This window comes from Pleuronectes platessa, chromosome 7, assembly GCF_947347685.1.
Source record: "Pleuronectes platessa chromosome 7, fPlePla1.1, whole genome shotgun sequence".
NCBI lineage: Eukaryota > Metazoa > Chordata > Actinopteri > Pleuronectiformes > Pleuronectidae > Pleuronectes > Pleuronectes platessa.
Genome location: NC_070632.1, coordinates 11,492,578 through 11,507,508, shown reverse-complemented (window position 1 = coordinate 11,507,508; position 14,931 = coordinate 11,492,578). Strand labels below are relative to the sequence as shown.

Here is a 14,931-nt window from a genome sequence, read left to right as displayed (position 1 = left end):
CTCTTGAAGCTGCTGTAAACACTTGGAGGTCGACCTAAACAACCGCTCAAGTTTAGCAAATGGCCTAGAAGCCTACAAAAAAACAAAAACTGCTCTTTGTGTGTCGCACTACTTTAATTCTGTACTTTGACTTAAATGATCTGCACATTGCTATTCTCCGCTCTGTGTCGGGTACCTTTCTGGGGGCTCTGGCCAGATTGTCAGGGTCAAGCAGATAGATGTGATCTCTGGCTCCCAGCAGCAGACGACCCCTCTCCTCATCCAGCAGCAGCGAGTGGGAGTGGAGGCCGTCAGATGGGCCCAGAAACAGAGATTCACTGCCAGTGAGCAGCAGCTCTGGGCCGGACAGAGAGAGACAGACAATAATAAATCAGTGTCAAAGTGACGTAAATGCAAACCTGCAATATCTGGCATTGAAAGACAGTACATTGTTAAAAAATAAATAAAAAATAAGTAACAGGATTATGCTGTCAAGCTTAACTTTTCCCCTGCACCGAAATCCCAAAGACAAGCGCTGGATTACCTTTTACAAAATTGTTAAAAACATGTCTTGGCTTGATCTGAAGCTGCGTAATCCTCTATGGTTCAACACCTCAGCTGCACGCGCTGACAGAGAAGACTTCCAGCAAGACAGTATTTCAGTTACGCAAACTTTTATCAGGGTATTTTCATGGCTACGTCATTTATCATGGAGACATCTCTGAAACAAGGGTCAGTGGATGGGATTTTATTTATTTCTAAAGAAAACACCCTATTTGCACATGACTTAGTTTTTTCTATAGCTGCATTTGACAATTATTATTGATGCTATTTGTTGGTTTTACAAAAGAATTGTTCCTAAATGTGATTTTTTTCAACTTTCTTTTATTAATGCCTTGTAGAACTGATTTCTTTGCAAAAGCCTCTAATCTGTATCTTTTTAATAATAATTAACATCATATGTTTTGTCACCGGTAAAGCACTTTGAATTTTAGTTAATTGGTGTAAAAGGTGCTTTATGAATAAAGTTTGATTGATTTATTGGAATATTGAGTTTAAAACCCACACCTTACTTGCTGGTTTATCTTTCGGTGGTCTTATATAAGATTAACTGTGGTAACAATTTAAATATACTGTATATAAAGAGTTAAATATTCTGCATTTAGGCAATGGTTCAGTAACTGTTGGTGGGTCTGTGGGCTTCCAAAGCCCATTAAGAGACTTGGAGCTGAAAACCGTATTCTCGGCTCAGTCCTACGTCCTCGATCTCCTTGATCTGAGGAAATCTTTTCTATCACCAGGCTCTTTGCAGTGCGCCAGTATAGCAACATGCCTTGAATAAACACTGGCTCAAAGCGGTGCAGTCCTGTGGGAGTCACTCTGAATGGATTGACATTGCGATTACCCTCTTGGTGTGAAGGACTGAAGAGGTTACCAACCTCCAATATTTGAACATCTAGGACCCCTCCACACCACGCAGTCCCGCTTAAAGCTCCTAATACCTCCTCCTATACACTGGCTCACACACAGCGCACCCCCACATGCTCATATCTTTCACCCCCACGCACACATCATGCAACTGCAGCAACAGACTAAACCTCACAGAGAGATTAGGCCTGCTAGCCCTTGGCTAATGCTAATCTGTTCTACAAACACACATCACTGGGAGTGCATGGCGGCCGCCTGCTTGGCTGTTGTTGCTCCGTGTGGCGCTCCACACCTTTCTGCCCTCTGTCCTGTCAACAGCTCTTGATTAACTGCCCTGCGGGCGATTTAGGAAGACATCCCCAAACTGGCTGGATGCGAACAGGGTCTTCTCTTCCCAGACTATATACTACTATTATATACATTATACACATAACTCCGGATAAGTTAGACTTCCCTAGAACCACAGCTTTGTGTCTGATCATTCGAGACGAGGGCCTGAAAATGGGAATGGGACACATTGCTGTAATTATGCTATATGAGTCAGCCATATGCGCCAGGACAAGAGTCACATAACTTCAGCATGAAGAAGCACAGTATTAATTAGAAGTAACCTACTGATCATTGTTGCTGCATTTAAGCCAGCTGAAATGAGGCCGCTGTTTTCATGCTGCACGATCACAGCCTCAGCTCGGCCATTAACATGAAGCGTAGGATGATCCGTCCCTGGTTTCAGAATACACCGATTAATGTCTCATCAGCTGTGATAAATGTGAGCGGATGTTCTCATTTGCTGTCATTAAGCAACTTTTTTCTTAATTAGTTATTTAGTTGAAACTGTTGTAAATACAGAAATGTTCTAAAAATGTCGGGTTTGGCTAAACAACTGTAGCACGGTGATGTAACTTCATCCTGTTAGTCACACGTTAGGAACAAAGGCCACACGACCGTGTGAGCGTGCATCAGATTAAAGGCTTTGAAATCAAGACCATATGATTTTACTTTTCATTTGGCTGAAAGCCTTCGAGCTGTTTCCTCTCTGGATGAAACTTGAACTCCACGATGAGTTTTTCAGTGTCGGGGGGGTCAGAGTTGCTCAAGTTTTAGAGACGAAGGCAGTTGTTTGGAGGCATTCACTCAATCAGGGATGATTTCCCTTTGATCGTTTCACCCTTCACTCATTGAAGCTGCGCTTTCACGGGGGGGGGGGGGGGGGGGGGGTGGGGGGGGAGGGGGTCCGACGTGAGGTTTGAAGAGTGATCACCGCTGGGTGGTGTTGCCCTTGAGCAGTGTGCACTGATGATACGATGACAAGCCGCGTGCGTGATGTGGGCGCTGGGTCTGAAGGTGATTTTTACTTTTGATAGATTCTTCTCTGCCTCAGTGATTCTGACTTGGGAGAGCCGTACATGGACATTGTTCTACTTCTCTATCGCTGTTTCCAGAGGTCCAAAGGCAAGAAGGTCTTTCTCTTGAATGAGCAGCGCGGTTCAGTCAGCCGTGCTTGTAGTCAACAGAGAGTCATTAAACACATTCTGACTGCATATATATAAAAGATCAGTTGTCTGAAATATCGGCGCCCAATAAAAACCAATCATAAATGAAAGAATGAGCTCCATTTTATCAAGTGGTGAGTTTGGAACAAACATTAAATAAAACAAACTGCCGTGCTAAATTCGAGACTAACTGCTGAGTAAACACTGTTCATAGCAATCATTATTCCTGCAGCTACTTACATATATTTACTTTGGACATTCGTGTGTATCTATTTCCAGCCATAGGGATTTTGGAAGCCTTTGACCAGAGGAGATGTTGGGAGCTGAAGTCAGAGCCAGTTTACTTTTTGGTCACAGTGGGGTTTAGGTTTTATGGAGCAAGACTGAAGTTCATTTGTGTGCCGCCGGTACGAAGAGCGAGGGACGGAGACTTTGAAGTGAAGTTTGCACTGAAGTTCAGGATGGATTTTTAAGCGGAGCAATAATTTAGCTTTCCCTCGGTGGCACAAAGCAAACAGAGCTGGCTAATATACACAGAGTGGATTGAACGACTTTCTCCCGAGGACCAGGAGCATCAACATGAGATGTATGTTCTCCACGTGACTCGGACTTATAGGACTGCACTGCAATAACAGTGTGTTTCATTAAACACAAACATTGCGTCACCACCGTCACTAATATAAATCAGACTTCAGGATTAATGTATATTAGAGGATTAAGAGACTTTGTAAGTGTTTCGCCAGAAGTGGCCATATAAAGTTTCTGCGCTCACAAAAAAATGACAAGGATTGATGAAGTGGGCTGATGGATCAGTAAGTGGATCCTCAATCTTTCACTATACTTAAACAGTATATGACTTTGTGCGATACTTCGTCAGCTGTGCAAAAAGTCACAAGAGAAATAGAGACGAGTGGAGGGAGACTGTTACGTAAAGAGACAGACAAAGCTACACATGGTCTGGAGGATGTGCACTGAAAGGCTGAAGGGCTGACATTAAAAAAGAGTTTTGAAAAGAAAAAAGAAAATGAATGGAAGCAAAGTTCTGATTCACGGTCATTTGCACTGTTTAAGTTCTGTAAAGTGCGCTGGGGATGAAGGCTGCAAACATCAGACAAAACATACAGAATTACTGCAAATTACCCAAACTTTACTTTGTTCTCAAAAAGAAAAATAACTTAAAAATGTGTATAAATATGTAGTAGCAGTAAAACTTCCAGACGAATCAACAATATCTCAGTTCTTACCTCTGTGGCTGAGTTTGACCCTGGGGACGCTCTGTTTGATGCCTGCTCCAAAAGGAAGGGTGGCCAACAACATCAATCCCACTAATAGGACCCCAGGACAGGATCGCACCTTAATCCTCATCCCTCTGCCGTCATGATTACTGCCAGACACGCAGAACAGGGTCCTCACTTCTTTCAGACTCTGACCGCCTGAGTCCTCTTTCTTCATGGTGTGTGGAATGGTCTTGCTCCGTTGTCAATCTGCCCTTCTCTCTGCAACCCTGGAGGGAGACCGGTGTAAAGAGTCAAGCTAGGGAGGAGCAATCATACGTGCGTGTGTGTGTGAGTGTGTGTGTGTGTGTGTGTGTGTAAGGGTGTGTGTCTGCAGTCTCATCTCAGCTTCATGCAGGAAATATACACATGTTTCTGTTTCACCATGGAGCCCTCCAGGCATGTCCCCTCTCTTTACCCGTCCCCACATCAGCTGTTGCCGGTCCCTGACTTACCTTTTGTGTCTCCTTTAAATCTGTTTGCCCAAAACAAAGGTCAAGATAACAAAGCAGTCCCATTCTGCCATCTTTCACCCGACCATCCCTCTTTCACTTACTCTCTCTCCTCCGACTCATTCATTTCTTCACCTAAATGATACTCCCCCGATTTCTGTAGCGTTGGCTGATGATCCTGTCAGACCCCCCTTTATGTCCAGTAAAAAAATGGTCCATGTCCTATCCGGGACTTCACAGTGCATTAAAGAGGCATGTAGCAAAGACATCCGTACACACTGTGAAAAGTGATCTGTATGATCGATCCGTCATGGGAACACTCACTGGCCTTTCTGCCGCTAAAAGGCAAGGACAGCATGAGTGATGTGCGGCAGCAGAACATGGAACCAAATCCTAACATGGCACCACAAACTGGATTTTTCTGGTTATGTTCAGGAAACATTGAACCAGTGGAAACATGCAAATGTCTCAACGTCTCACCGACACTTATTTAATCTTTAACTAAACTAATATCTAACTGTGACGGAACAGTTGTATAAAAGTTGTAATTTGGAGTAAATATGCAGTTGTTAATCTTTGCATAAAACAACACTCTCTCACAGGAGCTTCACAGGAGACAGGACGGTTTGGAACGACATGTACTATGATTTTTGACAAAACTTTATATTAAGAGACATGTAAGAACAAAATAAAATAATATATGCATTGTTTAGGATTAAATTAGTGTTTTCAAAGAAAGAAACCCTTGACCTGAAGTTTCTGCATTTAGGAAGCTGGACCCAACAATTAATGAAAAATCTATTAATCTGCATATTGATTACTTTCTCAAGGAATCGTTTATCATTTACTGTTAATCATTACAATTACATAAGTACATAAAGTAGTATGTTACATGTAGTATATATATATATAAGTATCTAATATGTGTATGGACATATATCTGGTTAACCTCACAAACAGTGATGCCTTTTATCAAGTTGTTGATTGGCCTGTATTTGTGCACCTTCCCAGCTAATAATTAACTAAACAAAGGGGGGGGACATAACTAATGAGCACATCAGAAGAATGCCTCCCCCCCTCGGACCTTATTGCTACATCTCCCTCTTTACTTTCCTTCCACCCGCATTTCAGATAACACACATCAACCTGACTTGTGACAACATAAACAATGTCTACCTAAATTAATAGATCCTCCTGTGGCAAACACCCTCACATATCACAGACACTGTTGCCAAGCCAGATGCTTCCATTCGGAAGATTTGGACTGGAAGACACGAGAATGCCCCTCAGGGCAGAATATGATCTCTGCAGCGCACTAGTTAATGATAAAAGGTGTCATTCTGAGCACATGCACTCAATCACGCCTGTGCAAGCAGATCTGCATTGCACGATTAAATGTACAATGGCATGTTGGCAGATAGCGTCAAGCCTCGAAAAGCATTTCATTTCATCTATCAGTTCTCTTCATTTATTTGTCCTGTCGAGTTTTGTCGGGAGGTGTTTAAAAGCTTGAGTTCCTTTCGTCGATTCGGGGGCAGAGTGGCAGCCGTCCAAGAGGCCGTGGCTTCGAACTGCAGAGGATCACACCGCGATAAAAAGACTGCTGTTTATCTAAGATGACAAATTGAGGCACCTTCACCTTCAGGGTTAGAAATACAGATACGGAGCTGTGGGTGATGGATGGGCGATCAGCACAGACGGCAGGACTGTGAGAAGGCCTCAACCTGTGCACGTTTTTGTGAGCGACAGCGATAGTGCCGGTGGTGGGGCTCATCCTCCCAACACTAACAGGGGAGCAGTGACACGATTTCACCCACCATTCAAGTAATGTATCTCCATTCACCGCTTGAGTGCCCACATCTGTCAGCGGTACAGGCCTGTTGGCACCTTTCGAGAGGAACGGCCCCCCCCCCAAACAAAGGAGCCAGCTCAGGTGTTGAAAGAGAAGCATAAAACACTGTTTTCTTGAGGAGAGGATGACAACAGGAGATCGACTAGATGCTGTCAGACGGCAGAAAGAGTGAATAGCAGAGATGAAAAGGGGGATAGAGAGAAGGAGTGAGAGAGAGGTGAGGAGGAGGAGGAGAAACCGACAGCCTGTGCCATGTAGGTTAAGCTAACACCTCTGTTTCCTGCCCACAGCTCGAGTCCCTGTTGTCCTTGGCAGCATGGCCGGCACGCGGTGCAGGGGGTTATGGAAAACAATTCTGATGGCGATGGTGACAGATTTAGAGCTGCCACTATAGTGCTACTCCAAAAATATGGCATCCTACAAGTGTCACCTCCTGCTTTTCCTCAACATCAAACAATAACTGTGTGTGGCCTGGATTTGCCATAAAGAGAACAATCACCAGCAGACATCAATCAGTAACTGTCACTCAAAAAGGAAGTTTGAACAAAATGTAAGAAATGTTAGGGAGCCGATCTTTTAAAAGTTTAAATATTCTCAGCCGGAACTGTCAGCGGACAGGAAGAAGGAGCAGATGGTGAAAAAGCACTCTGGCCACGGGCATTTTCACACTGAGACCACCCCCAGTGAGGCATTTAGCAACACCCAGGTGCCCTGCAGAGTACACTATTATCAAAGCGCTCCATCTCCACGGGACAGAGTGCATTAGCACAGCTATTTGTCTTTATTCCCAGACCACAGGCACTGACCTGGCACAACAATATAGGTAATTGTTTCGAGCTCTCAAGACATTTGTTGTTTTTTTTGGCAACAGTCAATCATCTATTTTTTTTTTTGCATTTTAGCAGGCATGTAACTCCCCTGTGAGTCTGTGCGAGGTCACGTCTCGCAGGGAGAATACCGGACTTCCAGCAGGCCACACTGTTTGTGTTTTCACTGAACACAAACTGTAAAGCAGATATAAGGAGCACTACATTTCAAAGTTGTTCTTTTAGCCATAACTGCGGTTACAGATGAAGCCGTAAAGACATTAACACAACACTGTTCAAATACAGACAAACACCACTTTTCACTCTTTATGTTTGGGCACTTGAACACACTATATATTTAAGGGGTAAGTATGCGTTGTACCACATTCTAAAAACAAGCTAGAGACAAAGTGATGAAGCAGCTTCAGCTGTACGTCCAAAGTCTGCCAATAAAAAGTCATAAATATTGATCTGAAAGGTCTAACATCTACAAACTCCTGTCAAAACCAATTTCGCACACACATATTAAGTGTTTTACAATATGCAAAAAATGAACTGTTGCCAGAAGACAAGTGAATATGAGAAATGTGATCCTCGTGATAAGACAAGATTATTCTGGAATGAGATCAAAAACATCAAACTACATGCTGATAAGCCTCTTTGAAAACTTTTACTGTGTTGGCTAATTCCTCTGTTATTCGTCCTGGCAGAAAGCTGTGTTTCATTTTGGATTTCTTACCAAAAACATTTACCACACATTATCTAAGTGCAACACAGCATGCTCATCTCTTGGGAAATTATAAAAAAGCTCCAAAACAAAAGTGAATGGAAAATAAACAGGCAAAATATCCCCTTACACCTAAAATCCAATCATCCAAACATGGTGACCGGGACAGAGATCAGCTTTGAAGTTTAAAACGCTGTGGTAAATGAATCCCCTAAATAATGAATGCATGCATAGGACAACATGTTGGGTAAGGATATCTAATACCTCTCCGTGGACCAGAGCAGGGACCATTTGATCCCCTTTCCATTAGCAAAGTCTGTATTTCCTGCAGCCGTTTACATTCTAATAAATCTTAGAACAGATATCCACAGGCCGCCTGATTACAGAATGCCTCTCTCACACGGTGCGGTCCTGACACTTAACTCCCCTGCCCTCGCATTAGAGAGTTTACATGAGGATTTCTCAGAGCCAACCACTCGGGCCCTGTTTTGAATCACATAAGTACATTAACAACAGCACATTAAACATAACACGTTTCACATGACAATCACACTTCTTGCTCGAAACATGTGTGCATGAAATCGGCGGGTGGTATAATGCTCGGGCGAGAGGACATTCCAGGAGAATTCCTTCCGTTTCAGACATCTAGAGTTTGACTCGGATAAAGTTCCAGCCCCGAGGTCCTGTCTGTCCACATTTTGTCCCTCCCTAAACTGTTATCTGAAAACACCAGTAAGAGAATACTCATGGGCAACTGCTGGTATACGGTAACCGAATACACCGCAGCGGGATTATTGCGCTTATGCTGCCTTTGTTTAAGACTCGCTTCATGGTAATGTTGCCGTTTAATCTTTGTAGAAAAGAAGGCCGCAGCCCCTCAGATCAGCCGTGTGTACAACAGACCGGTGCCGGCTCACGTCTGTACTGTCACACAGACTGAATGGAAGGGTGGGAGAGCGGGGGGGGGGGGTGAGAAGTGATACTGGATCTGTGGTTTCAGCTCGTCTGTGCCGACAGCATGGAAAAACATCAGGTGGAAACAAAGTCGAGGGGCTGCTAAAAACAAAAGAGCACACCTTGTAACCCAGACAACGCCATCAACATGGACATTATGATCGGTTCGTTGATAAGAGACAACAAGAACGAGTAGTTCTACACGGGCTGAACAGGTCTGCATGTGCATGTGTGTGTGTGTGTGTCAGTGTGTGTGAGTGTGTGTAACCAACCCGATGTGGAAGAGGTGAGAAACAGGCCATGAAAACAGTGACTGACAGTTCATAAGTGCTCACACTTGTCTCAGGGCCCGAGGATACAAGGGTACACCCATGTGTGCTATGCAGCAGCCCTTCTCAAGAGCAACACTGTCTCCTACAAATGTGGGAAGTTGATCTATTGTTCTTGCTCAATCCCGGGAAGGCTTTGCTTATGTGGTTGTCTCCACAACAAGCTCAGTACACTTCATTATGGACGAGGGAAACACAAAGGCCACAGAGCTGCAGGGCAGGCAGACCCCAGCCAGCCTGTCTGTCTGCGAGTCATTGGCACCTAGCTGCTGTAGACTCTTTAAACACACCAACATCCCCGCTGCAGTGAAGGTGCCCTATAGCGGCCGTCTCTGTCTTCACTGAAGAATTCTAGAAACATGACCTTATAAGGCCGCATCAGAGCACAGGCATGTTTTAATAACACTTTCCGCTCAAAATCCGTTGACTTATGAGGAAGCACCTTTTTTAGTTTTGCGTTTTCATCGTCCTCCAGGAAAAATCCTCAGCAGGAAGAGCATAGCGCTGTCACAGAGCGCAGGAATGGTGCCGCGAGCCATTCAAAACACAGCCGCCACTTCTACGCTAACGTCGGATCAATCCATGCACGCCACAGAGAACAGGAGTGGATGAAAGAAAACAGGAGGCTCAGGGTGTATCATTTTGAGAGTGATTGATATAGTACACTTAAGATCCTGCAAACCCAAACAAAATCCTTCATTTAGTCCCACGCGATAACTTATGATCAAATCTGCTTTCCCAATCTCATAAGAGTAGAAACAGTTCTCAGCCACACCGTGTGTTGTCACCTTGCAAAGCTCACAAGCGTCCATTACCCGGCTGTGATCTCAGCAGCAGTCCCCAGCCCGCCCCATGTCGTGTAAACCTGTTGCTGCCTGTGTATACAGCCGTCTGTGTATCCACTGCGCCCGGCAGACAGCGTGTCAATGGCGTAACGACTGGACAGTGTTTAAAAGGAGAGAATCAGACACGATTTTCAGACTTGTCTTTCTGTGTCCCGGAGCAGAAATCATTTATGTACCTCAGTCATGCTGATGGAAAAGGGGCCTGAAACGCTGCCGGGGAAATCAATGTGCACACACAACAGTGACTCCCCCTCTCTGTGCCTTTCTTTGACAGCTCCTGTCGACCCGGGCTCCTCGTGGGGAGATAGATTTAAACCTTTTAGAACTGCAGCGTGGCTGCTTGAGATGGAAAGATATACAGGCAGGAGAAAGATGGCTGACTTTCTGTTATGCATAAAAAAAATCAAACAGAAACACAGTGTATACACATTCAATGAGCTCCATATGTAAAGGAAGTGCGTTACCTACAACATGTTTAATGCAGAGCCGCAAAGTGCACATTTTAAGTGCACCTGGTCACATTCAATTTGTGGGTATTTGGAGCCCCCACACCGACCCCCTGCTCAGACCCTCTCTCAATGCTACCCTCCAAACACAGTCTACATATTCTGACACTTAACAAACTCCAAACACACATACAAATATGTCAAATATGAATATATATACATACATATATAAACTTCTACAGCATAATGATGCATTATTTTAAGGCTGAGTAGACAAACTGCATTAAATGAGCCTCTAACTCCATCTTCTAATGTTCACAGAATGAATCAACTCTTTACTGCTCTCTCGTGAACCACCTTTATTACCAGGGATATGATTCTTGAGAATAAAAAGGATGAGATGGCCCTAATGGGTTGATCACATTATCTCCAGCTAATGGTCTTTAAAAAAAAAAAAGCCATCGTATTATCTGTAAAAGTTTGTGTCACCATGAATGCAAGGATTGTGTTTTTAAAAGTTGACATTTTTGAGATTTAAAGTTAAAATTCCTTTTTTTATGAGTTGAAAGTTGAAACATGTAAATCACTCTGCTTACGTTAAAGTTGACAACAATATCTGTTTAAAACGTAGACTATATATACTTTATACAGAAGAAAAGTGTGTGATCTAGAAAAACATGAAGTTAAACTAAGTTCAAACCTGCACTAATCTGTGGTTAGAAAAGACTCTGAGTCATTTACATGAGAACTCTGGTTATTTTATGCGTCTTACCTGCGCGCTCTGCGTCTCCTGTCACACGCAACACGTGCCCGCGCACTGAACCGAAGCGTCTCTCTCCTCAATAAGAAGCAACAAAAGAAAAGCAACGCACCAAAAGTGAAGTGCGACACGTGCGCAGCGCCGTCCCGACTGAAAACAAAGTGGATGGATGAACTGAAAACTTCCCCCCAGATATTTCCCCTCCCCTTAATTGTTTTTAAGCGCACACTGGTCTCTCTCCAGCTCCTGGCGCAGCGCGCGCGTGTGTGTCTGTGGAGTGAGTGTGTGTGTGTGTGTGTGTGTTTGTGTGTGTGTGTGTGTGTGTGTGTGTGTGTGTGTTATCCTGTGGTCGTTCGCCCAAGGAGAGACAGACAGAACACTCCCAATTATGTTGCTGCTTTTGGAGGGGTGGGGCCCTCAGCGTGCGTGTCGCTGCCAGGACTCAGTTCAGAGCATGTACTGGTCGCTTTGCATCCTCTGGTCTATGGAAAGTTTATAAGAAAGACTGTGTTTAAAGCTCTTTAAAGAGAAAAAGTAGGTGGATGTGCATATTGTAGTAACATGGAGAACAGAAAGGTTTTTGGAACAAAGTCTGCAGACGTAACTGTTATTTAAAAGTTGGGTTCTGTCACATTTGAATTAATGCGATACCAGTGCCGTTGGCTAAAATTTGGTTTAGATTTAAGCTACTTTTTTTCAGGACTTAGCTCCCTCTTGTGATGCCTCTCCAAGTCATACACATGTTGAACAAACGGGTGCAGTAGGTGGTGGTATACGCCCTAAAGCTCTACCACCAAATGGCGATTTTGAGTCCGCCAGTGGCTCCACTCACTAGTAAAACTGTTATCCAGAGTACAAGCTGGATGAAGCTGCTGACGCTTCACATAAAATGTCGTCATCCATGAACATTTCATCATCTTCAGAGCTGGCTGCAGACATGCTGCTGACGGTAGCTGCTGCTGCTGTGGGGGACTTGGCTTGAGGACTATCAAATATGGTTCACTGTTCAGTTAAGATTCTCTGTTTTGTGATTTACCAGACGCCTCATCAGTCTAGATGTGTTTGCAGTTCGCCTTACAGCCAGCCTACTGCAGAGAGATTATCAATTTTTGAGAAGTGTTTTCCGGCTCGCCGTTGTCTCCAATGACCGACACAGTAGCCTGATGCATGCCTTCCCAGAAATGTAGCATCACTAGCTAGCATCCAAGTATAAATGTGTAGGCTACATGCATAGGCTCTTCATTGATCCTACTTGCTCCCTGACCTAGATGATTTAACTTTCTTTCTTACTGATCGAATGTCAATTAGTGATATAACGATATAATTTGTTAAGCACCGTTATGAGTTCTGTGACGACTCTTTCGGGATGATAGGCCATTGACTGGTCCGATGCCGGGGTCCTTCCTGAGGAAACTGGTGCCATGCAAACACAACCTGCCACCTCATCGTCCTTATCATTGGTCCACAACTGTCCAATAAATTATCAGTTGATGATTGACTGAAAATGATTAAAGCCAACAACCGCAGCATGTAAAGCCTAAAGGGAGCATAATGAGAAAAGTGCTACCAAAATGTGATAGATGTCAGGAGATAAAATGAGCTCACTGGATTGATTACGGGCTCGAGCTCATGTGGATGTGATCACGAGAATGTGTGTCATGCCTGGTGTGAGGAATGAACCACCAGCTGTATTTGGGTTCAGGCAGCACAGCCTGCCGCGGGGTGGGTTGTTTGCAGCACGTCTGCTAGACAGGAGCGTGCAGTCTCAATCCCCCTGGCTGGTTTTGAAGTAAACAGAGATTTCTTCGGCTCTCTCCTTCGTGTACACACAGATGCGTGCCAGTTGAAATCCACATCTTTTTTTCTCTTTTTCGCTGAAGTTGTGGAAGGGTCAGAGCCAAGTGCACACAGAGGTCACATTCATTCCGTATGAGAGCTGAGAGGTTGGACCCAGAAAAGAGAGTTGGTGCCGCACTCATAAAACAAGATGGGATAGGCTTATCTTGGCACATTGGTGCTAATCAATCTATTCTAACTCCGACTCTGGGCGTGTATCTGATCAGATATGAAAGGGTCCTGGTTACCCATAAGATTAGGTTATAGGTTAAATAGTTAAAATAGTGTCATCCCTCCCTGCTGTGAGATTCATTGTCAGGGTGGAAACTTCCTCAGGACAACTCCCTCACACACTACGTATAAATCCATTAGTGAAAGCACCACTGATGACATAAATTGTGTTTTGGACTGATCCCTGCCCAATGTCTGTTCCATCCCTGCCCATTCTCCTGAGAGCTCTGCTGTACACTGTGTGGTTCTGTGCTTTTATTACTGTGATTTATACTCATCGAATGCATAAAAGATAGCTTCATTCCACACAACGAGAGCATGTGTCTGCCACATTTAAGGCGGTTATAGTTCCAGATTTTGATTAAGATCATCACCAGATTGCACACACCTAAAAATCTTGTGTAGAAGCTGAAGAAAGTGAAATGAAATCCATGGATTCCCCCCCTTTATCTGGATCTGTTCCAAAAATGATTGGGCATCTTTTTCATGGCCCATGTCCCATCCTTCCACCAGTTTAGTGAAGTAGTTGCTGTGCAATCCCAATCACAAACAAACAAGAAAACATACGAACCAACGGACAGAGGGAAACACATAACTTACTTGGTAGAGGAAACAATTTGTATCGCGGTTCAGTTTTTATCATTTCTCCAAAAACCCCAGATGTCATCTCCTTCTCTTTTTGTCATACAGAGGTGAAACCCAACCGAAGCACTTTGGGACCCGTCAGGCCAGGTTCAAATAAAAATTAGCCTTGGCTACCTACATCATTTGCTGCAATGCTTGTATTCACCAAAAAATGTCAGGCTCAGGTCAGGTTCAAACACACAAAAAAAAAAACATAATGCCTGTCAGGTTCGCTTTGGGCTCTATTTTCTCTCAGGCTCAGTCGTGTTTGGACAGAAAATCACAGCCCTAGCCACACTGGATTAGAAACTGTGGATGTTGCAGTTCACAGTCTGCTACCTTGACCCAGGGGTCACAGCAGCAGCCCAAAATATTCAAATATTATTAAGCAACTATTCGTGGCCCCCTTTGTAGGATCTGAACATTTCTGACCTTGCCAGCTCCCGGTCATGGTATCAAAGAAGAGCGATTCGGACAGCCATGTATGTCGCTGCCACTGGAACATTGTCTTCTTTTTGTTGCAAAAATCGAGGAGCTGTTTATGGTTGATGGTTCAAGAGACTTTTGGCAACGTTCCCAGAACAGCTGCCAAGTTACTTAAAAACCAGGAACAAAGGCCGATGACAGCCCAGCGAGTGGTCCAGTCGTCCAATTACGGGAAGGAGACGTTCATCGACATCTGAGGAAAGACATTTTTGTTATATATAGTCTAGTCAAGAAAATTACAACTTATATATGATTCAAGTGAATTTGTGAGTCTATACATAGTTAGAAAGTGTGTGATAGTAGCCCGCAATATATGTGTTGGTTTGCACAACATACAGACACAAATCCACAAATATGCCTAATGGGTTTTTCCACTTGTAAACCAGTGGCAGCATGTTTTATGTTATTT

At 43.9% G+C, this 14,931-nt stretch overlaps 1 protein-coding gene across 1 annotated transcript in view; it reads right to left on the bottom strand.

Moving 5' to 3' along the window:
• Positions 1-11,676, bottom strand: part of sema3d (sema domain, immunoglobulin domain (Ig), short basic domain, secreted, (semaphorin) 3D) — a 29,257-nt gene extending 17,581 nt beyond the window's left edge. Inside the window, exons 1-3 of the mRNA XM_053426497.1 lie at positions 11,358-11,676; positions 4,145-4,404; positions 176-336 (exon numbers count right to left, since the gene is read on the bottom strand). Coding sequence (XP_053282472.1) covers positions 176-336; positions 4,145-4,352 — 369 coding nt within the window. The 5' untranslated portion in view covers positions 4,353-4,404; positions 11,358-11,676. The remainder of the gene's footprint in view (positions 1-175; positions 337-4,144; positions 4,405-11,357) is intronic.
• Positions 11,677-14,931: the final 3,255 nt, after the last annotated feature.